Below are 16,972 nucleotides of genomic sequence, written 5' to 3' on the forward strand. Positions count from 1 at the left end.
TAAGGACAAAGAGAGCCAGTTTCCCCATTTAGCATTCCCCATTTTCCCATTGGCTAAATGCTAGCTTGGAGTCCCAGCAACATCGGTCCCCAGTGAGCGGGTGTTCTCTACAGCAGGGGACATCTTTACAACACAGAGAGCAAGCCTCTCACCTGAGAATGTGGACATGATGCTGTTTTTGAAGAACTTCTTAAACCTTAATTTTAACATTTTAGATGTATGGTAAATGAGTAGATAAACCAGTTTATTTCTGACTAGTCTACAGTGGAGGCATTTATTTCATTTTAGTTTACTCAGGTGTGCTAACTGCTCTAAAGAAAACATGAAGCCAATGTATAAAGTTAATAAAGATAAAGTTTATAAGTTAAATTATTGTTGTTGTTTTTATTAAGTTAAAAGTGAATCTAGTGTTATTATTGCTGGTGCCCTGCCATGAACCCTGCCCCCACAGCAAACAGAACCTAACCGAACTGAACCGTGGCTCCAAAACCGTGATATGACCCGAACCGTGGCATTGGTGTATCGTTACACTCCTACTCTCGTCTCATTTACTTTTCTTTCTTCTACTTAAGATTCTTTTCTTTTCCTCAATGGAATTCTTTTCTTTTCCTCTTGTTTTTTAAGCTTTGCCGCAAAGCACGCCTCAAACTTAAACTTCAAACAGAGACTCCGCTTCTATTCATTTGTTAACACACAAGAACGTGATTGGCCTTCCAAGACGTCACTCCAGACACGACGAGACTGCCAGCGAATCAACAAACCTGGGAAACTCCCTCTTCAGCAAGGACCACAGAAGGGAATCCTCATCATAGACATAAACAACAAAACGAAGTAATACCTCCAGATTCTAGTCGAACTGGTCGAATTTAATGTCTTATACTGCTTTTCATGTTACTGTGCTAACAAATAGTTTTTTCACTATAGTTTGGATATTAATAACCACTGTTCAAATGAGCATTGGACGACTCATTTGATAAGTGAGTCTTTTCATAATTCCCTATAAATGAATTAATAATTTCCTTTGAGCTAAATTGACCTGTTTCCCTTACACAGTAACTTTTGCTATGAAGCTGTGGCAGGTTTTTGCATTTATACTTATAATGCTGGTGACACCATCTGCTCTCAGATGCTAGTCTGGAGCCTTGCAAACTGGCTCAGGAACGAAAGCATAAACATTTACAAAAACTAAAATTAAATTGTCGAATCGACCAGGATCACTTCTTATCCCAACCCAATGTGCATAAATTAATGTTTAAAAAAGACAAATCTGACCCGAGACAGACCCGATAAAATTAGACCCAAATCCGACCCCACGGAAATTATATTCTGACAGGACCAGAATGTAAAAAGCAGCGTATTCTCAACAGCCTGCAGCTCTGAAGTGGTGACTGTTTTAACTAGGGATGACACAGACCAAAATTAGAGATAACAAATAAGAAATGCTAGGTGTAGATTGATCAAAATGCCCATCTTCCTACCTTCTTTGTAGATTAAATTCATTCTCTGATCCTTTTTCGTAACGCTTACGTTAGCTACCCATGTTGCCAGATAATGTAGCCTATACACTGTGAATGTCAAAAATGTAGGAGAATATGTTTTCTGTGGATTTTCACAAATTGTTTTATTTGAGGAAAAACATGAAAATGTAGATATGGTTTAATTTTAGTTCATTTGATATAGTTGATTATTTTTGTTCACTTGTGCGAGTTAATATTGCACCTCAAATGGCAAGGAAATATATTAATGTTAATATTAATAAGCAAATCCCCGCACTCTGGTATCAGTATCCAGGAGATTTTGGTAATGAAGTGCGTATTTGACAGAGGAGAAGGGGGTAAGATTGTCATAGAATTATTGATATGTATTTGTTTTAAATAATAAAATATTGTTAAATGCCGAAATGAATAATGTAATGTTGGCATATTTTAAAAGAATCTTGGGTCCGTTCTGTAAAAGCACATATATTTCAAATTACCTGAGACCCGAGGCAACTAATATCAGACCTGACCGGTCCGATAACCATATACACCAACCAAGAGCAGTGAATGATGTTTTTATGAAAGATATAAGAGCAGTGAATGATTGTTTGAATGACTTTTTTCTTTTGTGGTTTGAATAACATTAACAACATCGTCAGGAACAGGTCAGACTATATGAGGCTGTTGTCACTTTAACACCTTATACTGTGTTTACATGAATACTCACCAGGATGGGCATTTTAAAACTTAAGTGTGTGTATTTGACCGTTCAAGCACAATAAGCAGTGAAAGTAAACTAAATTCAGCACTCATGCACTTCGGGTGCACCACAGAAAGTCACCTGTCAGTACCGAATTTAGTTCTCTTTTGAGGTTTATTGTGCTTTTAATAACTCATCAAGCACGTCCCACTCTTTCTTCTCATTGCTGCTCTGACATGATTAAGCAGTCTTGCACTGCACGGATGAATTTACATACAGATAAACTATATAGAAAAATCTCTATCGATTGACATCGTCATATCAGTCAGCCCTACGCCTCTGACATGCTCTAGCGCCCACACTTTTAAAACCCCTGATATAGCTCTTTATACAATACAGATCGTTTCAAGGCAGCTTTACAGTGATAAACAGGAAAATAATGATTCAATGATGCAAAAAATCTGTAAAGCAGCTCTAAAAAGACAATAGTAAACCGTCAGTATTCAGGTGAAATCAGTTAAGTGTTGATTCATTTCATTTCAGTTCATTAATTATGGAACGAGTTCAATTCATCTATAAAGCAGCTCTGGAGAAAACAGTGATGTTATCATCCAGCTCAGTTATCATCCAACAGTCTCGGTACAGTCAAGTCAATAATATTGCTGAATATTAAGAGTTCCCAACTAAATAAGCCAAAAGGCGACAGTGGCAAGGAACCCAAACTACATTGGAGACAGAATGGAGAAAAAAACCTTGGGAGAAACCAGGCTCGGTCAAGTGGACCAGTTCTCTTCTGGCCAGACACAAGAACATGGTGTGGTTTAATCCCTGTAGTATGCAGATAGCCTGGGTGTAGTTATCTTAAGTTAATAAAAAATTGAATGGATGAATAATAAAATAGAGCATGAGACATGCTTGATGTTAAAAAGTGTTTGCATACAAAGTCCAATAAGCCACAAAAAAATAACTCTGTTGCAGTTCATACGTGCTGTCCTGACACACACAAAGCACGCACAGAACGCCTTCTGTCAGTCAGCATGAGAGTACTGAAAGTTATCTTTTGAGCTTGAATGGTCAAATCCAGACATATTTACTAAAGTGAATTAAATCAGATGTGTCAATATATTAGATCCACACATTAGATATTAAAGTGACAGCAGACTAATAGGCTATACCTGTTGTTAATGTTGATCAGACAACAATAGAAAAAGAGAAAATTACTCACTGATTTTAACTGAATCACTTTTGTAGCTTTAATAAGAAACAGTGCATAATTAAATCATACAGTTAAGACTACAGAATGTTTTTATTCAATTTAACTGTAATATTTCCTGCTTGAATACTACTGTTAAATAGACTTGCTTGCTGTAGCTGAAAACCTTACATTGTCATTTATATTTTTGACATTGTATTTGTTCTATTGTGATATATATATATATATATATATATTATTGTGAAATAAAATTACTCATAAAATTACTCGTCACATAGAATTTGGTTATACTGCATGCTAACATCAATTTTACCATGTCTTGTTAACTATCTTTCAATGATATCCTCTCTGATAAACGGAGATGCATTTGAAACAAGCATAATCTTTTTGGCCAGTTGGACTAAAGGCATTACCAGGGTAAACACATTTTTAACAACAATACCTTTCACTACTGTTCATCCTATCTGAAGACAAAATGCTAGTGTCCAACACTGAGGCAACCGCAATAGTAGCTACATTTCTCAACACAACAGCATTCATAGGGATGAAATTAATGCCAAGTCAAAGTGTTGAATTGTCCAAACTTAGAGATGTTGCCATATCGACAAGCTCCGCTAATCAACAGCACTCTTAGTGAACACTTCCAGTTGTTTTACAAACTGTTTGCCCAACAAAGCCTTCTCTCAAACAAGCAGCAGAAACTAGAGAATATATTGAAACACTCCCTAATTTCATTCTGCTGAACACAATATAATATAATATAATAATATAATTTGAAGAATATAGGTAACCATTAACTGTGTGGTTATACATAATCTTCAAATTATCTTCTTTGACTTCCAAAAGAAGTCAATGGGGCCCATCAACTGTTTGGTTCATCAAAAAAAAAAAAAAAACTGACATTCTTCAAAATATCTTCTTTTGTGTTCAGCAGAAGAAAGAAATTCATACAGATTTGGAACAACTTGAGGGTGTCAATGATAACAGAACTTTTTGGGTGAACTATCCCTTTAAGTCCTTTGCAAACACACAACATGCAGATAACAAGACTAACAAGACTCCTCTAGATTTACAGGCATTTTTTTAGAACCTGTTATTTAGCCTATATTCTACAATAAAAAAAAATAAAAAAACCTGTCAATATTAAGTAATTCATCTCTGTCATGTTCCTTCTGTCCAGGTTTTACTGCTGCAGAATGTATGACAGAATGAAAGTGTCACAAACACAATGCACTGCCTCTCTTTTAGCTTAAGATTTTTTTTTTTTTTATGTTAAAGTTCTTTCCCTATATTTCATCCCTCCCTCACTGAGCATTTTCTCTTCTGGCAGACACATGCTTTGGTTCAGAAGGATGGACAACCCCCCACTGCTCTTATCCGCCCAGCGCTTGACCAGCATGTTTACTAACAAAAATCAATATAACATTACATAAAGAGCCTAATTAATGGAGACAGCACTGCAGCCCAAACACATGCACAAACCCCATCATATCAACTCATAAACACACCTCAAAAAATCTTTAATTTGCAGCTCGATCAAGTTTTAGACATTTAAGAGCAGAACTGTATTTCTCTTCAATAACACACAATGGGCCTCATTCATGAAACACAAGCAGAATGATTTTTAATGTAAATAGTTCCGTAAAGCCGGACTCATGAAAGTGTTTGTATTTTCAAAATGTTGAAATTTCGTATTTTGTGTTCTTCGTTTTCTATTTTCGTTTTGTGTTCTATTAGGCAAATTGATGACAGTGACATTTCACAAGTTTGTTTGCCCATATAGCTAGGTAATTTGAAACTATTGAGATTGCTGACCGGCATTGATTTTGGCTATTCTTTAAATATCGGCATCGGCCAAAATGTTTTTTCTGTTTGGCCGATGGTTCGAATTGTACTGCAGTGCCAGAGCCCACAGCGCTCCCATTCTCCATCTTCATTAGTTTGTAAAATTAGTGCTACCTTGTCTTTATTTGAAGAAATCTGATTCCCAAAATGCCCAAACTGCCCTGTTGGTTATAGTGTTTACTTCCTTTTATTCATATTTTTTTTTAACAATTTCTTTATTTGTGAAAAATACTGTAATAGGATTTCAGAATCAAAAAGCTGAATAAAAAAAAAACACAATTTTTTTTTTACAGATTTGTTTTTGTATTCATTTTCAAAATATTTTCTCTCCAAATTATTAAATATTAAAACAAATATAAATTATAAATATATCAGTTTTATATCGGCCATCAGCCACAATCAATATCAGTAATCATAGCAACCAAAGTGGAAAAATGCTGTGCCTCCAGTACTCTCAAGTGCCCCCAGCTGGCCGCTTTCAGCTGGCTAAAAACGCTTAGGTAGACACATTTTAATTGAATATTTTTTGTAAAGCAAATGACCAATTAGTCTATTCTGCATTTATGCTATACTGGAGCCAAACCTGAGAAGGTTTTCACAGCGTTCCTGGACATATAATTTACGTATTTGTAATCCATAGACGGGATCATGCTAATTATGAATGTGCGTGCAGATATATATATATATATTCACACGTTTAACTATCAAATCTGGTGTTTACGAAGCATTTGTGAATCCGGAAGAGAGTTCTTGAGAATTACTCAGTATTTACTCATATTTACGAAAGTTTCATGAATGAGGCCCAATGTTTACAGCCCTTATGAACTCACTGCTGTTTAACATCTCTACTAATGACATAATCAGCATCATCTTGCAAGAAACAGCCAAAAAAAAAAAGAGTCCAATAATGTTAAAGAGAGCTGTGTGTCTGTGTGTGTCTGTGTGTGTGTGTGTGTGTGTGTGTGTGTGTGTGTGTGTGTGTGTGTGTGTGTGTGTGTGTGTCCTCTGTCAGCTGGCTGCCACTTTGAACTCTGATCAAATCAGCCTTATAAAACTCATGACAGCCCGACCGCTCTCTGCGACCCAATAGAAAGAGATTTTAATTAGGTAACAGCAGCAAACACACACAAACACACACACACACACGTGGCTGTGCACACTAATGCCATCTCCCCTGTAGCACTAGTTACTAAATACAACCTATTTTGTTCTGAAAGAAGCATCTATTTAGAAATCATCCATAACTTCTCACAAGTGATGGTGAAAACTCTTGCCTTCTGCATTAAATAATGCTCTTTAACTATTAAAATCTTTCTTTATCTTTTACTATTAAAATATTTGACTGTGTACATCTGTTCTTACGTGCAAAATATTCTCCATTCCATAATAAATTATTTTAGCCTTAAAACAGGTTATAGCATATGACTGGGTCATACAGTATACTTTTGTATTTGCTTGTATCATTAAATCATTCAGAAATTAATTAAAATGGTGAGCTCAACCACCATTGGTAACAGGTAGATTAAAAACATTCAAGAGTGAACTACAGTAAAAATACAGGCAGAACATCCAGTTAAATAAATAAGGCATATTTGTCTGCTGTTTTTTCACTAATGGACACAGAACTGACATTTAAAGAATGATAATCATTTTTCACTTCATAAATTAGTTCTAGTCCTCCAATTTGATTGACCAAGCAGCAGTACAATATGTATATGATAAATTAGAGTATAACAGCACTGTTTCATGTTTGACTTTGTTTGCTTTTGTTTTAGATTTTTAGATTTGCTAAGTGCAGCATAGAGCGGATTTGCCTGAAGTGACAAGGGTTTTTTGAAAGTCAGAACATCTATGTTTTCTCTTGCTACATGATCACTCAGAATGGATTCCTCTCACTACTGATTAAATGGAGTACAAGTGATTACAGAATGCTTTGACATGGGAAAGGGAATTCTCAGTCACTCCCTTAAAGGAGAACTCTGGTCAATTTTAAAATTGAGGTCATTTTTTTGTACATTTGGAGTGCTGTCAATACAGAGAACAATGACAAAAATCGGTGTTGCCTACACCATGTTATCCTCTTTTTAAAATTTGCACCCTGTTGACTTCAATGGGGCAAGTTTTAAACCTGCTTTTAGCCTCTTAACATCCTTGATGTGTCATTACAAGTGCACAGGTCATGTAAGTGATTCCTTCGGAGTGAACGCGGGTCAATCTGACTGCAGTAGATGTGAAAGATATGAATAAAAATGATGTTTATTCAGCCAGCGCACATACCTGTATTTACATCCTGTTTTCGGTCGAAGTCCATAGTAATCGATTGTCGAGTTCACGCGCATGATCATAGGTACTAAACCAATGCGCGTGAACCCATTGAAGTCAACAGGGTGCAAATTTTAAAAAGAGGATAACACGGTGTAGGCAACACCGATTTTTGTCGTTGTTCTCTGTATTGACAGCACTCCAAATGTACAAAAAAATTAGCTCAATGTTAAAATTGACCGGAGTTCTCCTTTAAACTTAACATAAAACCAAACCTGTCCCTAACCTTACCTGTATCCCACCTCAATAGCTGCAAGTGTTTTGCAATACAACATGAACTAAGTACCAATTTATTTTTTTATTTTTTTGTTTTGTTTATGCAAGTACTTAGTAGGTAAAGACACCTAATATAAAGTGTGACCAACTATTCTAATGATATCAAGCGTAGCGTTAGTTCTGGCAGGTCACGTTAGTCAAGCTCGCATCAGCTGACCCTCAGCTGATCCACATCTACCTATAGGAATACGACGCCTATCACCATATACATATATAAGCTCCCTCAGTTTTATCAGCAGCTATCGCGTTTCTCAGGAGCTAATTACCCTCCTCCATCCCCAGCTCCTCCTCTCGCCCAGTCAGGATTTGACATTCTCCGATTCCCCTTGAATCAGAATAATTATCGAATAATGTTGTACTTTAAAATCTTGAATTAAATATATTTGCAAATTTTCATGTTGGTTCTGTTTACCCCAAGGGGGATTATTGCTGCTCTCCCTGCTCTTATCCATGCTAGGCTGCATGGATGCGCAGGGAGTTCTCGCCCAGAACGGAACCATACCGCCAATCCAAACTGTATGCTAATTGTCAATCATATTTGGCAGTAGTGGTCCTGACAGAAATGATCTTTAGGAAGCGTAATTGTCAAATAAAAAGAGCATTAAAACATTACAATATTCACAACGTTGCATAATGTAATTTCACTGGCAATATCATAGTGAATAGGCCTATAGTCTATTGTGAATATTTTATATATTGCCTAGACCCAATGCTGGAAAGTTGTTGTTTTTTACTCATGGTGTCTGACATTCCTTTGTGGATAATTGTAAGAGAAATGTTTGCATAAATATCAGCATTTACACAAGATCTGTTTATGAATAATTTAATCATTATAACATGTATTCATGAGTGTTTATTTGTACATCACATCACTGAGTCCACAATCATTTGAATGAACACATTTGCAAATTAGAGGACATATTTGCTTTGGGTTTCATGAGACAAATATGAAAACTGCTGAATTTGATCAGAGGCAAACAGGAGTGAGGTCATGGAGTTAGACTCAACCAGGCCTCCAATCCTGAACAAACCACAAACAAAATATAAGGTTTTGCCACATGGTTTGATGCTGACAAAAACATGTCCCTGTAGATAATACTCCTCTGAATAAAATGAACAATTTTAATTTGGGTAACACTGTAATGTTAAGGGCAATGTGGTAATGTTAGGGCTGTTCTTCCAAAATTTGTATTCATTTTTAATGAATTAAGGTTCTCAAAATGAAAATACAATATTATAAAATAGATAGTTCTCATGCTCTATGCCGTGCGGTCAAAATGTGTCCTAATAGTTTTACTATATAATAACCATTTTATAAAAATAGTAGACATTTGAGGCTGTACTATATTGTAAATGAAGCCACTCCACAGTCATATAACTAAGTACATTAACTATGTCCATCCATTGAAAGTTCACATAGTCAAAATGTTCATGCATCAAAAAGTACAAAAATACATTGTAAAAGTAATTCATATGAATCAAGCAGTTTAAGAAAAGTCTTCTGGAGACTCAACTGTGTCTGGCTTAACGATCGAGAACAAACCTCATTGCATAAAACTGCTTGATTCATGTGAATGTCTTTTTGTACTTTTAATGTGTGAAAGCTTTGCCTGTGTGGATTTTTGAATGGATTAACAAAAAAGGTGAGATTGTTAAAAATATTTTCTTTTGCATTACAAAGATGAATGAAAGTCGTATGGTCTTGGAACAACATGACAGAAAGTAAATTATTTCATTCAGAATTTTCATTTTTAAGTGAACTAACCCTTTAATACCTGTGTTAAATTAAATACTTTATTCCATCATATAATATCTACTATAGCTGATCATTAATTTATATGGTATTTCAATTGGACAGTTGTTGAAAGTCAAACTATTGAAAAAAAATGCTTTTGGAGTTAGGAGAAGACTTAGGATATTTTACAAGCATTAAATAAATGTCTTGGTCATCACACACTTCTGTGTTATTGTTAAGTTCACGAGTTCACACTTACATATAATTAAGTAGAGTAAGGGTTTTGCATATTTGGGGTACTGTTCAAGGGGAGGGCTCAGAGTTTGGAATTTTGGCCCGAACCCAAAGTACTCCCTCCAGTTGTGATAAGTCTGCTGTATACCTCTTATCATTAATTGAGTTGATTAACTGAATGCGCTCCTCTCATGTTAATCAGGTTAATTATCTGAATGTGCTCCTCCCGAACTTTGTTAATAAAACATCATTAAATGAATGAGAATGAAGTGTACATGGTCAATGACTACAAACAAATTTACTTTATGGATTTCATTATAATTAAGCCATTAAGGAAGCTTTTCTTTATTGTTTATTAACAAGATTGTGTTTGTGTACACATTGTGACTAGTGTTAAAAAGTCAAATAGCACAAAATGAAACCATTGTATTTTTAATTCATGTAACTGAAAGAAAAAAAAGTAATTTAACATAATGTGATCTTCCCTATAATACCAAAACAATGGACCCACAAAGTTATGACATTGAGTGACAACATTTATGTCAGCTCTCATGAGCAGACATTGACAAAGGACATATAAGAATCTATGGCAGAGGTTCTCTGCTAGTAGAGTAAATGCATCATGCAGCATGTGCCTGAACCATTGACTTGATTTAAAAGGGAATTTGTGCACCACTTCAATGAGGAAACACTTACAAAGAACTACCGTCTAAACAACAAAAGAACCAACATTTCAATGATAACTTGGCCCAATATCAGCCTGGTTATAAGGTCATTAGACTATAACACCCCCTTTCAGTGTAATCAATCATGACATCATTTCAAAAAAAAATACTTTTTATGTCTTCCGCTTAGTGCTGTAACAGATTTGGAAACAGTGTCTTACCTCTGTGTAGTCAAAGTCTGAGAGTGGAGCTATACTTTTGATGTACTCTGCTCTAGGCTGATTGGACGGGTTGGCGATTGACACAGGGGGTGTTAAGGTGCTCATAGCAGATATTATCGTCTAAAAAATAGAAACATAGATGTAAAAGCAGGATGAATTAAACCAAACTAATCAGCTAGACAAAACTGCTGGAGACAAAACAAAAACATTAAATTGGGCGCAATTTTTATTCACAAAAATTACTTACCACTATGGCGTCCTTAACATTTTTCCGGATATCCAATATTTTTTGCTGCTTTTCTCTGAGCAGAAGAGAGGGAAAATAGGAGGAAACTGTCATTAAAGAATGAATGACATAATTTCAAAATTAGGAGTGTCATAATAATTGTCCATGAATTAGGAATGTGATTAATATTACTCAAAGGTGGTCATTATCAAAGGCCAAACTATGATTAAAGTCACAACAGAGCACATACTGCATGCACACAGTGACCTCATCCTAATGGTGAACATTGAAATAACGGTATAACTATAATTAATTATATATAATCAATCCAGTTATTATATCTAACTATTTTGTTTGCCGTGAGATAAGGCCTAAATATACTGTGTCTAGGTAAACAGCCCAAAAATAAGATCCAAAAATGTTGCATGCCAAAAATGCTGTCTATACGCAGTCCAAAAAAATGCTGCACACCTATATCCAAAAATGCTGTATAGGTGGGCGCTCAAATTTGAGACTCGGAAATGCTGCATGCGTGTATGATGACCAAAAATGAGGCCCAAAAATTTTGCTCACGCCTATGTCCAAAATGCTGTCTAAGTAGGCAGCTCACTAGGTTTAGAGACAGCCATAAAAACGCACCGGACGCAGAGGCGTACATCTGAAGCCCGTCAACATTCTAACATCCTCAACATACATGGATGCCGCATCCGTTATAATAAATACAGAAAAGGCCCTGTGGCAGTAATAACGCTAAATGATCACACACTCACTCTGCGTTAAAGCCGTTGACGTGCAGGATCCGCATCTGTTTGACTATAGTGCTCTTCCCGGATTCCCCAGCGCCTTAAAATCATAGAAAAAAAGTCATGAGATGATACACAGCCTAAATATTAGTATTTCCAGGGCCATGAAGAAATTATCCATCCATGGCGATGATTATGAAAATATATCCATATCTCTGATCAGATGATGCTTACACATATCTATTTGTTATTAATGTTTTAGTTACAGATTCCTATCTTACCTAATAAAAGCAGGCGGTGTGTGGCTTTATACGCCTGTCTCTCTTTCTGTAACTGTTTCTCGATCTTTTTATTCGCCTCTCGTTGCGCCTTCTCGTCGATGCGCTGATCTTCTGTCTTGCTGTTGCCCAAACATCCCATGTTCAAAAGCCTCTTACTCCTCAGACACACAATAAACAATAACAATATCTCAAATGTCTCCTACAATGATGATTTAAAATGTATCAGCTTGATAAATAGAGCAAGAAATCCCTGCGCCACGGGGAAAAAAAGGTTTCGCTTTGACCCCTTCACACACCCGAGCGACAGATTCAGTCGGATCTCCTCGATATATTCATGATCAATGTTTGAAAATCAGACATGAAGCGACTGAAGCTCAGATCATCTCTCTCTCTCTCTCCCTCTCCCTCTCCCTCTCTCTCTCTCTCTCTCTCTCTCTTCTCGCTATTTTGTTGTAATGTGTGTTTGTGTCTTTAACTCAGCACTGCCTCCCTCTGCACTTACAGGAAGTGACACTCCACACTCAACCTGCTGATCCCAGGTCAGCCTCTCATATCCCCACATCATTGCATTTTAAGCTTATGCAATCATTCATCATTAAAGGCGTCATTCATAAGTGAGTTTGTTACAGAATCATCTTCCCCAGCTACTTCACGACATCAATTATTATAAAAATGCAATATATAACCATTCCATTTTATTATATTAATTTATTTGTCTACATTACTGATGTTTAAACAAAAAGTAACATGTTGTTTTCATTCTTTTCTCAACAGCATTGCAAAAACTGTGCACACTTATATGGGCAAACAAAGTTGATTGTAATACTTTTACACTAGTGCACATTTATCAGGACAGATGTCAATTTCTGTATTGAAAAAAAGGTATCGAACCATTGTTTTCCACTGTTATTGCCCAGGAAGAAGATTCAGTACATCTAAAACATACTGAGTGTGATAGCAGGATGGAAAAATGGAAAAGGTAACATACTAAACAGATATACTAACATACTAAAAATATAAAAATAAATTGTAATAAAATAATAATAGGCATTGTATTTAATTAAGACATATTAATCATGTGATTTATATAATCTTTAAATCTACTTGCCCCAACCTGTTATTCATGAAAATAACCTATATATATACACAAAAAAAAAAATTAACAGCCATATCTGAAGCCAAGCAGGGTTGAGCCTGGTCAGTACCTGGGAGACCTCCTGGGAAAACCAGGTTGCTGCTGGAAGAGGTGTTAGTGGCGCCAGTAGGGGGTGCTCACCCTGTGGTCTGTGAGTCCTAACGCCTCAGTGTAGTGATGGGGACACTGACTGTCAAAAAGCACTGTCCTTCGAATGAGACGTTAAACCGAGTTCCTGACTCTCTGTGGTCATTAAAAATCCCAGGATGTCTTTCGAGTAGGGGTGTAACCCTGGCATCCTGATCAAATGTGTCCATTGGCCTCTGTCCATCATGGCCTCCTAATCATCCCCATATACTGATTGGCTCTATCACTCTGTCTCCTCTCCACCAATAAGCTGATGTGTGGTGGGCGTTCTGGCGCAATATGGCTGCCGTCGCATCATCCAGGTGGATGCTGCACATTGGTGGTGGTTGAGGAGATTCCCCCTTCCATGTGTAAAGTGCTTTGAGTACCCAGGAAAAAAAAGGCTATATAAATATAACAAATCAAATGAATTATTATTGCACATTTTTCTGTAATTAATCGTGATTAATCGCACCTAGCATTAAAGTTTTTAATATATTTTTTATATTGTAATAATTTGACATTTAATCTCCAAATGAATGTAGAAACAACATAAAGACAGTATATTTTAAATATCTGATCTATCAGGTAGGAAATATGCAGAAATTGAATAAAGTTATCAAACACAGTCTTCACTGGATAAATTACAAATTAAATGTAGATTAATCCTTATTAAAGCTACAATAGTTCAGTCAAGAGCAGTGAGTGATTTTCTTTTGTCTTTTGTTCTTTGATTTACATTAAAGGTCCCGTATTATGCCCCTTTTCACAAGATGTAAAATAAGTCTCTGATGTCCCCAGAGTGTGTATGTGAAGTTTCAGCTCAAAATACCCAACAGATCATTTTTTACAGCATGTTTAAATTGTCATTTTTTGGGGCTCAGAAAAACGCGCTGTTTTAGTGTGTGCCCTTTAAATGCAAATAAGCTGCTGCTGGACGACACAGGGGCGGAGCTTCATGAGCTCGCGCACAGTCTCTCAGGACAATTTCATCTCACGGAATGATGATAATATCAGAAACTCTCAGTAACGGTGTTCATTTCGAGTCAGACAATAATGCCTACAGAGTCAGAGTGCTGTACAGAGATGGAACAGGTATAGTTTAGTAGTTTAATTACGGTTATTATAACGTATTTGTCATCTGCTTGTATGTATCCATTATTTATTAATAGCCTACAAGTCTGCTGTTTCGACCAGGTCCGAATGATGATCAAACATATACTGATGAGTTTAATAAAGTTTATTGTACATCACACAAAAGATGAAGCATCAGTTTTACTTCAGAAAATCACCGTAAGAGCTGAGTAAACACAGTAAGTTATAAGAAGTGCGCAAGTACATAAACGAATTTCGGTAGAGTTGAGGGAGCATTCCTGTGGGCGGAGGTTAGTCAAAAAACGGTTCTACTGACGTCATTAAAGAAGGAAGTAGAGGGATGTAGTCCAAACGGGCCATGCGATGTAGGCGACTTCTGTTAAATAAAATATCTCGCTTGGCATTGAACTTTGAGTTTTATAATTTTACAGATATTATTTATGCTCTAACAGCAACATTACACACTAACTAAAGTTTGAAACATGGGATCACGAAGAACGGGACCTTTAATGACTGACATTACATCAGCAGGTTTATTAGGCTGCTGTCACTTTAAGACCTGACGCACATGACACGGTACCTTCGATGGCCTCACAACTCTTTATGGTCATTTTAGACTTTAACTCATTTAAGACTGTGCTATGAGGATACTTATAGTGGACATTTTGGCATACCTTTGTGTGTTTTGTCTGAAGAGGAAAGCAGAAGTTAAAACTAAATGAAAATAAATAATAACAAAAGCACAGACTTAATTTTAAGTGGTAAGAGGAACACACATCAACTCATCTGATCTTAGTAATCAGGCCTATATTAGCCTACATTTTATTTACTCCATTACATGGTCCCTTTGCAGTTAATGCTATCATAAAAACACACTTGTAGGTTTAAAATTCTAAAGAAAGCATATTTAATGTTCAACAATGATCAAAATGTATATTTTAGTTGTATTGCGAGAATGTGTGCAGCTGCACTCATTCACTGTGAAGTTTAGCGGAGACTCACTTGCATAAGCCTCGTCTACTCATGACAGCAAAATGGAAATATTTGCATGACTTTCTAACATTTACAGATGGAGAATATACCTGTGAAATGTAAGCTATGCACTGAAAAAAAAAAAAAAATTATCAAATGCATTAAACAACACAAAATATATATGTTGTTTGCCATGGTGGATCGATTTGATCCATGATCGACCATTAGGGCTGCTTAAGAATAACGTGCACATCAAATGATCTTCACTCATCAACCCTGTGTCAGATTAGTAGGATTGTGTGAACTTAAATGGTCTTTTATGGAACCGATTTAACCCGACTGATTTGTTAGGTTAATTTAAGTCAGATTTAATCCACCATTTTTTAAAGCTACACTGTGTGATTTTTACCCCCATCTAGCGGTGAAATTGTATATGACTACCCAGTGAATATTTGTTTCTGTTCCTCTCAATTCCGAGGGCGTTTTAACTCCTAAGGTGGCTGTATTATTCCAAGATTAACATGGCTTCCAGTTATCGACTTCGTCCATGACAATAATAAACAATACGTCTAAAATGAATAAAACTACAGGACAGATGTCAGGAGGTAAACGTCACCCTTGGAATCGGCTATCCCAGCATAATCAGATTAGGCTAACGTTACAATGTGTACAAAGTAAAAGCAATTAAAAATAACTAAAATTTACCTTGTCCTTTTTTTTTTATATAGCTTAAAAAATTGCGCCTTTAAAACTATTCATCACCTGTGATCCGTCGCAGCCATAGACTGTAAAAAAATTATTTTTTATGCAGCACAGATTTATGTTACAAGGTAAACAATACTTTTTCACCATTGACGCGAGGATGAAGTTATACTAGAGGTCGTTCTGGCGTTATGCACAACCATGCTATGGTTAGACAAGCAACTATAAAACTTCGAATTTACACAAATGAATTACAACAGGCTGAATTACCTGTCGAGAAGAAAGCAGGCAACCTCGGCGTCCGTTTTAAAATCTTTTCTCCTCATGAGCTCTTTCCATCTGGGAAAAGTTACTCCAATATTGTCTATGGTCTTGCTGATTTGTCTGTCGCGTTGACGTTTTAATTCTCTCTTTCAAGTGTGAGTACGCACGCACGCACACACACACACACACACCACACTATCTTTCAAATCTGCCGGCACTCGCGAGCTCGCGAGTAATCTCCCCCTCGCATTCATTACGGTGTCACTGAGTGAAAAACGCAAAAGGCGAAGCTTGAATTTACAGGTATGTCCCTCTTTGGCTAATGTAGTTTTAAGATGGAGGGGCAACATGGCGATCGGCATTCGAACCCCTCACCCGTACTTTCAATGGCAGATTATAAACTTAAGAGAATACAGGGTTCTCAAGTTTGATCAAAAGCTTGGAGTGAGATCACATGTGGTTGGGGGAGGAGCCTAATGGAGCCCCGCCCCCACCTGTCCCCGCCCCCCAATTTTAACCATTGTTAACCCGCACAAATTGAAATTATAACAATTGGTAAATCTAATAAATGACAGAGCAATTCATCACATCAAATATACTCTTTAATGTTATATTTCAAAATTACAAATAAGTTATACAAAAATTACAAAAATATAATGAATTGCTCCAAACAGTTTGGAAAAACAAATATTTTTGCATTTTGAATATGTCTAGTCGAAACGGTATAATGATTTATTGT

The 16,972-nt window shown here is 36.3% G+C and overlaps 1 protein-coding gene across 2 annotated transcripts in view; it reads right to left on the reverse strand.

Moving 5' to 3' along the window:
• The window catches only part of gnal (guanine nucleotide binding protein (G protein), alpha activating activity polypeptide, olfactory type), a 155,774-nt gene extending 143,341 nt beyond the window's left edge, over window positions 1-12,433 (reverse strand). For both annotated transcript variants that reach the window (XM_079863704.1, XM_079863703.1), the window contains exons 1-4: window positions 11,940-12,433; window positions 11,686-11,758; window positions 10,937-10,991; window positions 10,690-10,809 (exon numbers count right to left, since the gene is read on the reverse strand). In XM_079863704.1, coding sequence (XP_079719830.1) covers window positions 10,690-10,809; window positions 10,937-10,991; window positions 11,686-11,758; window positions 11,940-12,078 — 387 coding nt within the window. In that variant the 5' untranslated portion in view covers window positions 12,079-12,433. The remainder of the gene's footprint in view (window positions 1-10,689; window positions 10,810-10,936; window positions 10,992-11,685; window positions 11,759-11,939) is intronic.
• Window positions 12,434-16,972: the final 4,539 nt, after the last annotated feature.

The sequence above is a fragment of the Squalius cephalus genome (assembly GCF_949319135.1).
Source record: "Squalius cephalus genome assembly, chromosome: 25".
NCBI classification, from domain to species: Eukaryota; Metazoa; Chordata; class Actinopteri; order Cypriniformes; family Leuciscidae; genus Squalius; species Squalius cephalus.